The sequence below is a fragment of the Silene latifolia genome, chromosome 11, assembly GCF_048544455.1.
Source record: "Silene latifolia isolate original U9 population chromosome 11, ASM4854445v1, whole genome shotgun sequence".
Classification (NCBI taxonomy): Eukaryota; Viridiplantae; Streptophyta; class Magnoliopsida; order Caryophyllales; family Caryophyllaceae; genus Silene; species Silene latifolia.
In genome coordinates this window covers 208776542-208792669 of record NC_133536.1, presented here as the reverse complement: position 1 = coordinate 208792669, position 16128 = coordinate 208776542, and the positions used below count along the sequence as shown (strand labels likewise).

At 37.5% G+C, this 16128-nt stretch overlaps 3 protein-coding genes across 3 annotated transcripts; 2 read left to right on the top strand and 1 right to left on the bottom strand.

Moving 5' to 3' along the window:
- Window positions 1-1793: 1793 nt before the first annotated feature.
- LOC141612508 (uncharacterized) lies at window positions 1794-3750 on the bottom strand. The gene is made up of 2 exons (XM_074431305.1): window positions 2630-3750; window positions 1794-2116 (listed from the first exon to the last, which is right to left on the bottom strand). Exons 1-2 carry the CDS (start codon window positions 3443-3445, stop codon window positions 2105-2107), a joined length of 828 nt encoding a protein of 275 aa, XP_074287406.1. The 5' UTR covers window positions 3446-3750; the 3' UTR covers window positions 1794-2104.
- A 1188-nt stretch (window positions 3751-4938) lies between these two features.
- LOC141612517 (ATP-dependent Clp protease proteolytic subunit 3, chloroplastic) lies at window positions 4939-11175 on the top strand. Its single transcript, XM_074431324.1, has 5 exons — window positions 4939-5371; window positions 8116-8230; window positions 10278-10453; window positions 10556-10651; window positions 10746-11175. The coding sequence occupies exons 1-5, from the start codon at window positions 5054-5056 to the stop codon at window positions 11037-11039; spliced, it is 999 nt and encodes a 332-aa protein (XP_074287425.1). The 5' UTR covers window positions 4939-5053; the 3' UTR covers window positions 11040-11175.
- Window positions 11176-11625: 450 nt separating this feature from the next.
- Window positions 11626-14779, top strand: LOC141612506 (uncharacterized). The gene is made up of 2 exons (XM_074431304.1): window positions 11626-11995; window positions 14099-14779. The coding sequence occupies exons 1-2, from the start codon at window positions 11722-11724 to the stop codon at window positions 14251-14253; spliced, it is 429 nt and encodes a 142-aa protein (XP_074287405.1). The 5' UTR covers window positions 11626-11721; the 3' UTR covers window positions 14254-14779.
- Window positions 14780-16128: the final 1349 nt, after the last annotated feature.

Below are 16128 nucleotides of genomic sequence, written 5' to 3'. Positions count from 1 at the left end.
ATCATGAATCATGTTAGTTTTTTAATCTCCCTTCTAATTTATTTGGGTTAAATTAATTCAAATTTATCGATTCCTAAACTGATTTTATTATCCAAAGTATTAAAGCGGTCTTACATTAACATGTTTACTAACCCAAATGGATAAACTAACAAAAGAAAGCCCAAATGGAGTTGCAAGTTACACCCCGTCTTTTTTTTTATTTACGTTTCAATGTTACATTTTCACACACGAAGTACTCAAGTTATTCCACTTTTATAATATTTATATACAAATTAATTCTCTTCTTTCTAATTTAGTATGTTAAAATGAGTGAACTATTTCTTAAATCTTCCAAAAATGAGAAGTAGAACGATACAAATTATTGTATCGTTGTACTTTTCATTTTTGAATACAAATGAAATGGATCAGAGAAACTATTTTTTAAAGTTAGTTCGATCGATCATCCAAGCCATATTGCCTTTCCTCATCTATTTGAGTCGGCCTCGAAACGCTTTATTATCAGCTCATAAGAGTAATCTACTATGATTTGTGTTATAATGCATTAATGCTACGTATAATTTTGTGTGCTAATAAGTGTCATATTTTCACACCCCCAAACTCGTATAATCAAATGTTATCTCGAAAATCACGTAAAATCAAATAAAAAGGTCTTTGTGACACATAGGGAATATCAAATGTCAAATATCCTCGCAATGTAGAAGTGTGCTTTATTATTTTGTAAATGAATGAAATTTGCGGGAACTGGATAAAGAGTCCTGTCAAAGCACGGCGCATAACTATCTCATGTTTAACATGTGCTTCATTGATCATTGGGTCGTGTCATCGCAAACGGGTCAGATCAGGTCGGAATTATCCATAAAAATAATTAGAAAGCAGAAAGCAAACATCAAATTAAACAATGTTAATTCTCTATTTTGCAATATAAAGCTTGCTTCACCCAACAGAATTGCTGCGACAACTGCTCAGGAGACAGCAGACATAAAGCTGTTACAGAAACGAATGCTATTGTTGTCGGTAATTACATGTACGCAGCAGGTAATCTGCATTCCTAAAGCTCACCATTTAACCTTTCTGCAGGGGGGAATTCAATTACCTTATAACGCTGATTGTTCCAGCGTATTGAGAGATGCAAAGCAAGACGGAAATCACATGGATCAAATATACATAAATTCTCTATTTTGCAATATAAGCTTCACTCAATATAAGTAACATATGTCAGCGGCCGAAAAAACAAACCTAAGATCTGGCAAGCATTCCTTCCATACTGGTTCGACAGTGGAAGATTGTTTTTCAGTAGCGAGTGAAACAGAAACATCCCCGGTTGTTAACCTGGTGGTATGTTCATCCTCTGGCAGAAAAATATTAAGCAAAAGGCCATTAGCTGAAATTTAAATAAAGCGACAAACTAGCGAGGCAGAGAGAGCCAGAGACTGGTACAGCCATGAAGGCGGCAAAAACTGCAGCAAACATGTCTTAAAACACACGGTATTCTCACCACCACTCAAGTCCTTAAACTTGCAGAATGCTCAAACCAACGAGGGAACAGGATCAGAGAAAAAGTTAGGTTCAAGATGTGTGTAATTGTGTGAAGAAGGCCTAATATTCATGAACTCGCAGAATGCTCTGCCTGTAGAACATCAGCAACTGTATCATAATATCCATGGAAGATCTTTATAAATTTCTTCTGATCAGCTGTAGTTAGTAAGTACAGTGTAAAACTCTAATGAGAACAGGTCCGCGTGATTTCTGATACGAATACTGTAAAGCGATACGCATTCTATGACTGTATTGAATTTTCAACCAATCTTGGCAATCTCTTGAATATAAAAACACTGAACTTTAATAATCCAACAAGCATTAGGCCTTAAATTCATCAGTTAAAAAGGCTACATAACTACTACATAAGCAAAGCCATAGGGAGACTTGGCTGTTAAGTTAACGGGACATTAGGAAATTGATTCTAGTCTAAGAAACATAATCCCTACAATACACAAACTAAGCTGTTTTGAAGAGAAACCCAATTACAAATGCAAACCAACATGAAGCAGGCTTGTTAATAGCTTGGTTCGTAACAGAGGAGGTAGAGTTGTCAAGTGTCAACAGACTACTGAGCCACCTGCATAACAAACATAGGCGCTGTTACCACTTAGCAATGTGTCGGTAGTTAAGGATCTCGGATCCAAACCTGGTAAAACACACATTATAGCTTTAAAGGGTCATCATGTGATGACAAAACTTAATTTGTTATTCTTTGATGCAATTGATTCCGACAAGAGACCCTTTTGACCGAGAGCTTTCACGTCTCTACTGATCTTTCTCCTCTTATAGTCCCTGACTGCACAGCTACTTAAAAAAGCTCTAAATACTCAACTAACCCTCTATACCAAGAACATAAAGCCTATCCCTTATGCAAGTCGGAACATCACCACTAGCCCTTACATTTGCAAATAACATTTCAAACATCTCGGTGACTATAAGTTATATTAATCAAGCCAGCAGGGCACCAGACAAACTAAACAAAGAAAGCACAACGTAAATTTTGTAACACCATACAAATACATGTCTTAGAAAATGAGTCCTATAACCATTATCAAACGACTTCCAACCATTAGAATTATAGAATTACTACCTCTGACTGCGGTGGAGATGCCTCATCGAGACCAAGAATGACCAAATTACGGTCAAGCACCTCTCGGAGAATCTGGGCAGGGATTAAGAACTGGAAAAATCCCGTAGAAAAAGCAATGAGGCCTACAAGTCTGTTTGTCTTCTCAGTAAAGACCGGCCAGCCACACTGACCATCAAGAGTGGTATGAAGCAGGTTTTGGACTTGGATTAACCGGAGATCAGGATTGAGTTTCCTTAAGCTCTCATAAAAAACTTCCTTTTCAATAACATCAGAGACACGTGAGTCACATGACATACAATCACAAATCCTCTTCATATGTGTTTGACTAACAACCGATCCAACAGTCCGGGATCCTCCAGGAACGGGAACACTAAGGCAAGCATTTGACTTATAAGTTTGGCAAACGTACCCAAACGCGCCACTAAAAGGAAACAGGTGGTGTACGAAAGCAAAAATTTTAACCCCCGCCTTGAATGCTATGCTATCAGGGAGCGGAAAAGCATCAAAGACCTCATCTTGATTAATCTTATGCAACTTAAACAAGCTTAACCCATACTCTTTCCCTTCGGTATTTTCAATCATCTCTACTACTCTAACTCCCGTTGCATCAGTATGCCTCCTCGCAGCGAAAGTCACTACGGACTGAGCATCATTAAAGAAGGGAGAATCCGGTTTTACAGCATGTGTCACTGAGACTAGAATTCCAGTCGGGTGGATGCATAATGCACCCCCCATAAGTTGGGCATGGGAAACATCATTAGAGGAATCGGATTTCAGAAACCACACATACGGAAAGACGTCTGTACATTTACCCATTTTACAGCAAACAAACTAACAGTAAAAAGCTCAAACAACCCAAAAACTAACAGTTTAAGCACAACAATAACAATAATAAGCAGAACAAAAAGGGGAGAAAACAAGGGGAAGATATTTTACAAACCGAGCTTTGAAGAGTGAAGTGTGGTAATTGGGAGGAAAATTGAAGAATCCTTTGCTAGGGTTTACTCTACAGACCAAATACCCAAATAAACTGATACAGGAAGACACCAGACTTGTCGCATTTTTTCTTAAATTTTGAAGAAGTTATTTTATGGGGTAATTTTGACATATCTATTGGTCTTGGGTCGGTACTCGGTAGATTAGTAAATATATTCCGTACTCGGTCAAACTCTCCGTCTCGTTCATTTATTTACATTTTTTATTTTTTGTAGGGATATGGCGCTTTATTCTCTTGCCATTTTTAGTAAATATAAAAGTTGAAGTAACAATATTTCCGATGTAATTAAAACTGATAAATCCATCTTAGATAAGAAGTTATGTTAAATTATAAGTTGCACATATTGGTGAACTGATAAACACTTGAAATTGTATTGACAACCATGATTGCTCAATAAACGATTTTTTTCTGATTAGAAAGGATTGCATTAAATCGCAAATGAGAATCGAACTTCCAGCCTCATGTTATCACACAAACTAAGTGTTTTTACATAAGTGATTAAATCATGCATTTTTCACAATTTTAGCAATTAAAATTGACATTTTGTTAAGTCACCTCTTATGTGTGAGATTAATATGAATAATAGGTATTGTGACAGTGTAGTGTCGATGCACATAACACTACCTATCTCATATAAAAGGTCTCACATAAATTGATAAACACGATCGAAAAATCGTCTCATAAGAACATATCACTAATTCACTATGCATCTCATATGAAAGGTCTCACGTAGAGCTGGCAACAACTGACTCGACCCGAGCAACCCGATCGAAACTCGACCCAACAGAATTTGAAAATTGGGTGAACCGAAATCGACCCGACCTCGACTCGAGGCTAAATCGATAGCTGATATCAGCCTTATTTTTCCAACTCAAACCCGACCTGGCCTGAACTGACCGTGACCCGATATTAAGTGACCTGTTAATGAACTAGCTTTATAATGGTGCAAATAAGACGAAATTTGACATCTATCTCAATTGTTTTCACTTAGAACTACAATTAATACACTTATTATACAGACATACGGTTATACTCGTTTAAACATAAAATTATCTCAATTGTTTACCCAATTAATATACTTATACAGTTACAGATAAAATATATATTGATAACCTGATCTGGTACTTATTCGTTAATGACCTAACCCGACTTGCCACCCGTCAATAACCCGATCAAAAAATGACCTGACAAAAACTGTAACTGACCTGACACAACCTGAACCCGACATAACACAACCCACTTTGATCCGAGCCATAACCAACCCGAGTGACCCAATTACCACATAAATTAATAAACATTATTAAAAAACCGTCTCATAAAAAAATTAACGATAATTTCTCCTTTCTTAGTTCCATTTTGCCCAAACCCCCAAATCCAATCCTTTGGAACTTCTTCAAAGTCATCCTCACTAACACTCAACAACAACAATGGAGATTAGCACAATCACAACCTCACCATTATCATCATCATCAATATCATGTTCATCAACTCCAGTATCCTTCTTCAACAACAATCATCTTGAATTCAATCATCTAAAACCATCAATTCCTGCTCTAAATTCATGGAATCAAACCAAAAGAACAAATCTTCATCTCAAAGCATTAAAATCGTCATTTCAAACCCCAACTTTATCTTCAAATTGGGAAATTGCAGGAACAACTTCTGCACCATGGTTACCTAAATTTGAAGAACTTGATACTACCAACATGCTTCTTCGTCAAAGAATCATCTTCTTAGGCTCTCAAGTTTGCTTCTTTCCTTCTTTCCTTGTTTTCTCTACTTTTTTTATTATTATATGTTGTCAATTGATTTGGGTTTTAATTATTTTGTTTGTATTTTAGCTAACTGAATTGAAGAATTATGAGCAAAAGTTAGCTTATTTTTCTTGTTTTTTCTGGATTATATGTTGTAAATTGATTTGGGTTTGAGTTATTTTGTTGAAAAATTGAGTTTTTTGTGTGTATGTTAGCTAATTGAATTGAAAATTTGGGCAAAAGTTAGCTTCTTTGTTTGGTTTACTAAAATATTTGCATTACTTTGTTTTGCATTTGTACTGAGTACCTGTTATTATTCAGGAAGATTGTATTTTTATTGGTGTTTATCGAGGAATAAGGGATTGAATTTTGGGTGCTTTAGTAAATTAGCTTGAATTTGTGGGTTCAGGAGTTATGGTTGTCTCAATTTCGTATCATTGATTCATATTTACTTAGATGTGGCCGTCAAATAAACTTTGAGACACCCGAGTTCCAAAAGACTGTTTGAGACCCTATGTAATAGTAGATGATACTCCACTGTGGGCACGTAGCCAGTAAATTAGTCTCTAAAATGTTTGGGGACTCGGTTCTTCGTTTGAACTTGCTATTAGACGACTTTGAAAGGGCTACAGTTTTATCTTGTGAAGTGATGGAAGTTGTTTCCCATTCTCCACCTTCGCCCTTTCACTACTCTGTAGCTTAAATTGAGTCCCTTTGGTAAGACCTATGATTAAACATTGTGTTTTGATTCAAATACTTCAATGTCGTTGGAAGCACATCTTATCTTGGGTTTTAGACTGTATTCTGAACAAGATGTTGGGTGCTTTGATTTGTGTTGAGCTACATGGTCGAAAAATTGAGGTTTTGAGGTTGTTTTACTCGTGGAACTTGGGGATTTGGTGTGAGTATTTTAGCAATTTGGCTTGATTTGGTGTGCGTATTTTAGCAATTTGGCTTGATTCGGTAGCTCTGTAGGTTGAGAGTTGAATTTTAGAATTTTGCACAATTAGTTAACTTATCTTTCCTGCTTCTCTTTCTTTATTTTGTTTGCTACTATATATAATTTGCTCTTTTTTAGTTTGCAGTGAACTTCTCATTAGGAAGATTGAGGTTCTGGGGCTGTTTAGTGTTTTCTGATGAATTTTGGGGATTGTATTTGGAGCGAATTGGCTCAAAATTAAGGGTTCAGAGTTATTATGAAGTTTTTAATCTTGTGCAATTTGCAGGGGCCACATTTGAACCTTACAACCTAGTCTGTTAGTCTGTAAATGTCGCTTAAGATGATTGGTCAAAATGGCTGTTGCCCATATAAAGGAACTTAAGTTGTCGTGGACTTCACAAATGTCTTATTGCGAGACCGTCTCTAGTAAAATATATGAACAAGCAAGGGAATTGGGTTCTAGAATGTTAGATATGTCTGTATTACAATGTACTTGGGACTTCTGTTTGGTGACGAAAAAGTATTTCAGCATTTGCTTTCGTTGGGCATAAATTTTCCATTCTCTGATGGAAAATAGTAAAACTTTTAGAGTCAAGCCTGTTGGTCGATGATGAGTCGAGAAGCCAGGAAAGATTTGAACTTTTAGAGTTTATCCCTATTCTTGGATTCATAGTGAAACAAGAGGGTTAGCATGAACATTATGGCCAAAATTTAGCTTATTCAATTGCTGTTGATGAATTTTAGGGATTGTATCTTAGTTACTATAGCAAAGTGGCTTGAATTTCTGGGTTGAGTAGTCAGATTATCCCTATTTCTTGTCGTTGATCCATATTGACTTGAATTTGCGGAACTATAGATGTGATTTAAAGGTTACAGTTTTATCTTGTCAAGTGATGGAAGTTGTTTTCCATTCTCCACCTTCACCCGTTCAGTTCTGTACGAGGTAAAATTGGGACCCTTGGATAAGACTTTCTCCATATAAGTGAAAATTAAATTTGATTTTAAACATTTTATACCATCAATGAAAGCGTGATTATAATAAATTTTTTAGGTTCTCAGTTTGTAGATTCTATTGTGAACAAGACTGATCTTTTATACGTTTTGTGGTTGTTTTATTCATAAAGTTGTGGTTGTCAGTGAATTTCTCCCTAGAAAAATCGAGGTTTTGGAGCCCTTTATTAATGAAATTCAGAGATTTTTTGAAGCAAATTGGCTCACAATTGACGATGGAGAGTTTAATTAGTTTTTGAATATTGTGCAACTTTGTAGGCATCACATCTAACCTTGTAGCCAAGTTTGTTAGTCTGTGAATGTCATATAACACTATTGACGAGAATGTCTTTTTGGAGCTACTCCTTCAAATTGGCTTGAGATGAACCGATTTGCCTTATGAAGTAGATTATCTCAAGCTTTCATTGATTTCCGATTGTGCTTTTGTAAGACCTTCTCGAGTAAATATGTGAACATCCAAGTGAATTGTGTTTTAGAATGTTGGATATGTTTCCATAAATGGAAAAAAGTAGAGTCTTATGGTTGTTAATGAAATTTTAGCATTTGGTTCTATTGAGAGTAATTTTCCACCCTATGATGGAAACAGTAAAACTGTAAATTGAAGAGTCTGGTAACTCCATAAAACAGGGCTATAGGTTGGTGTTGAGACGAGAACGAGGAAAGATTTAAACTTTAGATTTTATTCGTAATCTTTGGGTTCATAGTAAAACTAGAAGGTGAGATTGAGAAATATTGAATATTAGTGGTAGTTGAGTGTCTAATTCCTCAATTTCTATGGGCGCAGATTGATGACACGACTGCAGATTTTGTGATTACCCAGCTCTTACTCTTGAATGCAGAAGACTCGAAGAAAGATATCAAATTGTTCATCAATTCTCCTGGTGGATCAGTTACTGCAGGTACCAACCACCACAAGTCACTTCTTTTTAGCTTGTTTGAATTGTTTTTGCTGTATCATGGTTATGGATTGTAGGAGATGTCGATAGGCGTATACATTTGTGAATTGATATCTAATTGTGGGTTTCTTGTATATGGGGGGACAAAACGTCTTTTTTTTTTGGTGAAAGGTAAGTAATAATATATTAATCAAAACCCACAACACAAATTACATCATGTCTTTAGCCAAATGATACGAAACACTAATGCACAATACAAGACTAATAAGTAATAACAACAGAACCTGTGCTAAAACTGAAACTGATCCCATAGAGACAGGTATTTCTGATGCTTTAAATCTAGTGCCAATCTCTAGCCTGATCGTGGTTATCATATATTCAGGCCTCATAATCTGTTTCTCCACCCCGCAAATATTCCTATTCCACCAAATGTCGTACTCCAGGGCCTGAATGCAGGCTGCAAGCACCCTGTTCTGTAAATTCTGTCAATTACTCCTCCCCTTCCACCACTGCATATGTTCCATATCAGGAATATAAATCTTGAACCAGTCTTTTAGAAGATGCAAACACTTCTGGCTGTCCACACAAGTGAAAAACAGATGAGAATAATCTTCATTCTGCATTCCACAGAGATCACATAACTGATCCTGGCATATATTCATTTTTGCCTGCCCGTCTTTAGTTAAGAACCTTCGTTGCACAACAAGCCACCCAATAAAATTGTATATAGGTAGACCAATGCTATTCCAAACAAATTTGTACTAAGACGGCTAGACAAGACACCTTTTGGCCCTCATTCACTACCCATTCATATCCTTGAGCAATAGTATAACTGTTCCCTGGTCTCAACCAACAGGAATTAGAATAACCACAAATTTTTGTTTCACTTCACCCGGCTTCTTCCAAGCCCAACTCTAGGTGAGCAGGCTTTCCTATGGTACAACTTCACTAAGTCCTGACAAATTAGGATGTTTTCAACAGTATCTCTCCCCTTGATGAAAGCACTTTGTGTGGGGCTTATGATATCTGGAAGAATTCCACTGCTTCTATTACATAAGAGCTTTGCAATGCATTTGTAGATGGTGTTACCGATTGGTCTGAATTGTGTAACATTCTGAGGAATATCAACCTTGGGGATCAATGTAATGGTAGTGTTATTAATCTGCTTCAATAATTGACCATTTTCAAACACATCCATAATGGCTGTAAATCTGTAATGACACTTGGCCCAACAATATCCCAACAGTCCATGAAGAACCGACTGCTATAGCCATCATGCCCGGGGCTTTGGTCCCAGGAATAGAAAAAATTAGCCTCCCTAATCTCAACCCCTTGACTGGTTTAAGAAGCTGAGACTGCTGATCCCTGCTGAGAATAGGACCTTTCTGCACAGTAGGACCACAGACTTTAGTAACCTCCTTGTTTGTGCCGAAGAGTTGAGTATAATAGTCTTCAAAAGCTTTCTTAATTGCATCAGGATTATCACAAGTAAATTCTTTGTCATCCTTGATCTTAGTTACTTTATCTCTAGCTCTTATGTTTCTAATGCTGGAATGAAAGTAGTGATTACACTCCGACTGAAATATTAGTCTTAAAAATTTCATCTCACATCTACAGATCTTTATAGTTGCACTTGTTCATTCTGCACTACCTATTCTCTTTAAATAACAACATTACCCTAGTTCCTCAAGGGCTCCCGCGATTGGCTGATTGTGGGGGTATGCAGCCTTACCATTGTGTTAACAACACAAATAGGATGTTCCCGTGAAATCTATATTGGAAATTGCTCCAAAATTACGTATTTCGCAATAAAAAAGAAGTTTAGCTAGCTTAGTAATTTTGTTTTATTTCACCATGAACTAGAACCAAAAATAGTGAGACTTTGGCTCCATGGGAATTGGGAAATCTGTGGCCTCGTTGAAAATGAAGTCACCTAATCTCATCAAACAAAGATGAAATGGAAAAGAGGCACTTATCTTTCCAATGGTGAAATTCTGTGATAAGCCATTTGCTCCGCTGCAACTGCTTAGCTCATTGCTGTCATTTGCAGGAATGGGGATATATGATGCTATGAAGCAATGCACGGCGGATGTTTCTACTATTTGCATGGGATTAGCTGCATCTATGGGTGCATTTCTTCTTGCTTCTGGCACTAAAGGGAAGCGTTATTGTATGCCCAATTCAAGAGTGATGATCCATCAACCACTTGGAACTGCTGGTGGAAGGGTGAGTTCGAGCTTTAAACTGCTGTGATTTTAACTATTCTGGTTTTCAAGGTGCTAAATTCGTCTTAAAATTCTGCTAAGTGTGGACTGCTTCTAATATCAGTCAACGGATATGAGCATACGCATAAGAGAAATGGCGTACCACAAAGTCAAGTTAAACAAAATTTTCTCAAGAATCACAGGAAAGCCCGAACAACAGGTTGGTCACTGCTTCTTTTTTACGACATTCATTCCGTCTCCCCTTTACTTCGTCATGAAAGCTACAAAAATGGGTTGGCTTTTCCTGTCTGTAGATTGAATTAGACACGGACCGTGACAACTTCATGAATCCTTGGGAAGCAAAAGAATATGGACTAGTAGATGATGTCATTGATGATGGTAAGCCGGGGTTGATCGCACCCATTGGAGATACAGCTCCACCTCCCAAGACCAAGGTATGGGACCTTTGGAAAATCGAGGGCAGCCGTAAGGCTAAGAAGAACCTTCCCTCCGAGAACAAGATGCTTCAAAATGGCCTTAACGGAGGACAGGGAAGCGACAATGAGAAGGGAACAACGGAAGAGAAAGATGTCTCCACTTCGGTATAGGGCTAACAGTCAATCATCTAGCTTAGGTGCATAATGCTGCCTTCTAGTTCCTGCATTTTTTATGTACAACTAATTCCAAATGTATGAAAACTATGCACATTATTTCGTAATGTATGGTTCTACTTTGGTGAGACTATATCCGGTGATCATTGGTAATTGTACTTTATTTCGAATCGAGTCATTGAGTGTACTTAACAACAGTTTCATGTCCGCAACAGTAATGTCAATAAATTACGTGGACAGTACAAAAATAAATAAATAATTGACCGAGATGAAGAGAGTAGTTGAGTAAATCTTAAGTTGGATAGTCTATGAATGCGACAACGTCACAACTCACAACTCGATCACAATTCACAAGTATGAGACTCGATAACCAAAACAACACCAAACCAAGTACCCGAATTCGACCCAAAACCCAATTTGATTGGAACTTATATGACCGACCCAACCCAACCCAATTCCTTCCAAACCCGAAAATGACTCGGTTCGAACAGACCCGGCTCACACCCGAGCCTGTTGACTGTTTGTTCGGTGACTCAAGTCTATGTTCCAGGGATTAAAACTTGAAATTCCTTCCTTCCTCAAACTCTTACATCATACGAGTAGTCTTGTGCTCAAGGCCTCAACTCCACAGCTCCACTAATACCAAACCCGACCCGAATCAATTTGGCGCAAACCTGAAATGCAGTCATCCGGGTTATCAGTTTATCTCCCCAATTTCAACCCGACACCTCTACTCCCATTGATTACAGCTCGAAGAACAATCAATTCCCCAAAATCAGCTGCAGTTTCAGTTTCAGTTTCAGTTTCAGTATTTAAGAACAAAATCAAATGTAGTAATTCAGATGATTCGACTGCAAGAAGCCTTTTTCGAACATGTAAGAATTGCAAAACCCAGTTTGATTCTGCTCTTAATCACCCTCTTGCTTGCCGTTTTCACCCTGCCCATTTCGGAGGTATTCTCGTTATTCAATCATTTGTTTACCTTCGATTAAAATACCATGAATGATAATGAAAACAAGTAAACAAATAATTGCCACGTGATGGGGCTGTTATCTTATCTTATTGTGTGGATTATAATTTTACTGAAATTTGTGCTGACAAATTTGATTATTTTGCGATGCTCTTTGATTAGATTGTGCCCTCCGTCCCAATCATTTGTTTATCTTTGATTAAAATACCCGTCAAGAAGAATAAAAAACGTTAACAAATGATTGGGGCGGAGGGAGTTATTGTTTGCAAGTGGTTAGTTGGTGATCAGGTAAAGGAATGGGGGAATTGCAAAAGGTTATTTAATATTATCACCTATGTTAGTGTAAGTCTTCGAATTCTGTCACGTACCCATGTCGGATACTTGACACTCAAATCTGCCCTTGAAACTTGAAAGCTGGAGTTGAACCAAAACATGAGATTCTCATGTGTCATGTCAGATACTTCTAACTGAGCATGCGGAAATGCGTAACATAGATTATCAGATATAAAAAGCGGTCAATGTGATCAATATTCGTAGGACGAATGAGCCTTAGATGTTGTAGCCAAGACTTGAAGCTTAAAGCCTTAAAGGCCTTTGTGAACATAGTTGCAACTTGCAAGTGAGCTGTGAACTTTGTAGTTGTCTTAACATAGATTATCATATAAAGGCTTCCATTCTTGGAAAGCACCTCTTGTTTGCGTCGTAATTAGAAAGATTGATGTTTAATTTTAAACTTCAAAATGCATGAGGTGGAGATTTTGTTCAGTAGCCACTTTTCAACACTATTTAAGGCAGCTCTGACATTCTATTGGCTGACTATGCTAAATCTATGCCGTATTGTGCTATTGTGGTACTATTTGTTGCTGTTCTTGCATACAAATCTTGTCAACCATCCGTCTGTTCTTTTGCTCAGCTAAGGAGGGTTGTTGCATGACCAATTTGGGTGAATTTTATATAATCACTATTGGACCATTACATTGATTGTATTTATCACAGCGTTGTCTGCATGTTTACATATTAGTCATAGGTTAAGATTTGATGCAAAGTTAAGTAGAGTTTCTGCTGGAAATATGTTCCAAAATTCATAGTAACAAGCATGAAATGTTCTTCTATAAGCCTGACACTGATATGGCTACTAACACGAGGAGTATCAGGAGAAAGTCTCTGCTGAAAGTTTTAAGTTTATAGTGTAGCCGAATACTAGGACATGCATTGACCATATCTTATTTATTTCGGTAATATTGCTTCCTGAAGTACGTTTGTGGATGACTGCAATTGTGTGTGACTCAAACTGTTGCTGGCTACTTTTTGCTTCTTCTGCAACTATATTTTTATATACGGAATTGATCTGACTCAATGAGAGAGTCTCTGGCATGTTGGTTACTCGCTGTACGAATCTGAACCCCATCTTTGATACTCAAAGTTGTACTGCTATAGTATTTGTGGTCTGATTGAGAAGGAGATTGCTATCATGCTTACACGGTTGCTAATTTCCGAGATAATGGAAGAACTGCCTTGTTTCCTATCTTTCTTAAGTAAAATTTTGCGGTTATGAGTAGACACTGTCCTGGTTTTCTTCCTCTCAGGCCTCTGCGTTCAAAGATTTTAGTTAGCGGATATGACTCATCCATGCCTGTGACCAATATGTCTGTGTGTGCTAGACTATTTGGAGGTTTCAGATATGGTCAAACAGCCTTGGGAACTTGAGTATCAAATTCATTATACCCTAGTGTTTGAAATTCGATTTCGACTAGTGTACAAGTGATGTTAGTGTGTGTTTGTTTTTGTGTGCACGGTTCTGTTTACCCTGGATTCCAGTTGGGATGAACCACAAAAGGTGGCAAAGGTATCCAACGCCCGTTTTTGCATTACCACATTCCTAAAGCTTGATCTCCAGACCTCGACCTCTGTTTAAGCTGTTAGTCTCATATCAACTCAACCAAAAGGTCATGGAGTCGTGGGTTGATCGACATTAGTGTTGGATTATTCCACTACAGTTCGTCATCATATATGTTGCATGTTCTTATTTTCCCCTAAGTTGGGCCTTCATCATCCGCTACTTAATTTGCTGTAATCCTGGTAACAGGAGAGACGAAGAGAAAGTTTGAGAGCGTTCACACCGGAGGAACAATGAACACCCCGAATTCCGGCCAAGTTCTCGAATACTGGCACTGTTGTGGCTCAGAAGATGCCTTTGATCCTGGTTGTACGTCATCTCCACACTTATCCTACGATGATTAACACTCCGTGTTGAGATGGACAGGTTTAAAAGAAGAGCATATTCTACATTTTAGCTTTTGTTACTTCTGCCTCGATGATTTTATTTATTTATTTTCTTTGTAAGATGAAATCACAAATTCCACATCCGTTTCGTTAGGTTATTTCTCCATTCAGCTCTTTTGGACGGTTTGAGTTGAAAAGAGAGGGGTCTTAATTAGGGCTGTCCACCGGTTTGGGACCAGATCGGACCTAGGAGACTGGATAGCCTGAAAACCTTACCGGGAGACCAGTCCGGTTAGGAGGGGACCTGATCGGAATCCATTATGTCCGGTTTTTTCTAGGTTTGGACCAGACTGGATTGTATTTGTCCGGACAGATCTGAATCGGTCTGATTTTCCAGTCCGGATCAGATTTCAAACACCCCAAGTCTTAATGGTTAGCTTTTCCATTTGATAACAAGGTAATTAGTTTGACTGTGGATATATAAAGTATCTAGTGTAAGAATCGCTCCTTAAATTCCATGTCTAATACAAGTAGATTTGAAAGATATAAAGAATGAAATGAAGTCCATGGCCTATGACCTATATGAGGAAACACAAATTCTCATTGAAGACATGACATATCCGTCACAAGCTGAAGACGGATACCATTTTACCTCACAATGTATCCACTTTTTCTCTCTCTGCAACACTATTCATGTGGTCCCCTTTCTCCACTAACCCATTTTGTTACCATTTTATCTCACAAAATATCCGTCACAAATGGTAACCCGTCACAAGGGAGACCAATTGATGAGGAAAAGGATTCCATATGATGCCAAGCCGATTTGGACTTTGGTCACCGCATCCTACTGACTTCATGTTAAAACTTCTGTGCTAAATTATGAAGCATCCTATGAAATCATTAATCATCTATTTATTCAAGGGAACTTCCATCTAAATAACTCAATTTGCTCACCTCCAAAAAATTCCTTATATATCCCAATCATTAGCAGGAACTTTTCAAGCGATTTTAGAGAGTCAACTTTTTTATAATTCCTACAATTTAAAGCAAATTTTAATAAAATTATCGTAACAATAATATATTTCTAAACATGTTTAATAAAATTATTCTAACAAAAGTTTATATATGTCCTACTCTCACTTTAATTCCCATCTATCTATATATAGAGTCTAAATAATAGATATTCATAAAATGAACGATTAATTATATAAAATAAAATGTAAACATCGAATATGCTAACAGTGATATTATGAGACGTTTATAAATCAAACCCGAGTATGGTAATATGGATCGATTATATTACTTATATATGGGCTGAGAACAACAACCAAAATGGCCCAATTGTAACCTTACCCTCGATCTATAAACTACAAAAGGCCCAACCCGATTATTCACAAATTCTCTATATAAAATACCCCTTTCCCCTTTCCCCTCAACCCTAACCCTACCCTCTCACACTCTTAACACTTTCATTTCCACCTCCTCCCTCACCGTTTCTCTCATTCTCTCATTTCCGTCCTCCCTCATCAACACTCAATCATTTCCGCCTCCTCCCTCATCCACACTTTTATTCTCTGATTCGCCTCCTCCTTCATCCACACTGTGATATTCTGTCACCCTCATCCACACTCTCATAGTCTCATATCCTCATCTACCATATATTTAATCATGTAATATCAAGATGAAGACGGAAAGATAAAGATGAACACAAAGAATATGAGATGTCCAAGGCAATCTAGATGAAGACAATGACGGTAAAGTCCTATACCCGTTTTTTTAATTCCTACTCCTGAAATTACCTCGGACACGTGGTAGAAAAACTGGGAGAAAAATAAATGTGGTCTGGTACGACCTCCCAAACGGTTCAAATTAAAGTGTACAATACACGGTTTT

What these genes read in the sequence shown, in the direction of transcription:
- LOC141612508 (XM_074431305.1), bottom strand. Translation starts at nt 3,445, where the DNA reads ATGGGTAAATGTACAGACGTCTTTCCGTATGTGTGGTTTCTGAAATCC.
- LOC141612517 (XM_074431324.1), top strand. Translation starts at nt 5,054, where the DNA reads ATGGAGATTAGCACAATCACAACCTCACCATTATCATCATCATCAATA. An exon ending in TCATCTTCTTAGGCTCTCAA is followed by an intron (nt 5,372 to 8,115) that starts GTTTGCTTCTTT and finishes CTATGGGCGCAG; the next exon opens with ATTGATGACACGACTGCAGA. An exon ending in TGGTGGATCAGTTACTGCAG is followed by an intron (nt 8,231 to 10,277) that starts GTACCAACCACC and finishes TGTCATTTGCAG; the next exon opens with GAATGGGGATATATGATGCT.
- LOC141612506 (XM_074431304.1), top strand. Translation starts at nt 11,722, where the DNA reads ATGCAGTCATCCGGGTTATCAGTTTATCTCCCCAATTTCAACCCGACA. An exon ending in TCACCCTGCCCATTTCGGAG is followed by an intron (nt 11,996 to 14,098) that starts GTATTCTCGTTA and finishes TCCTGGTAACAG; the next exon opens with GAGAGACGAAGAGAAAGTTT.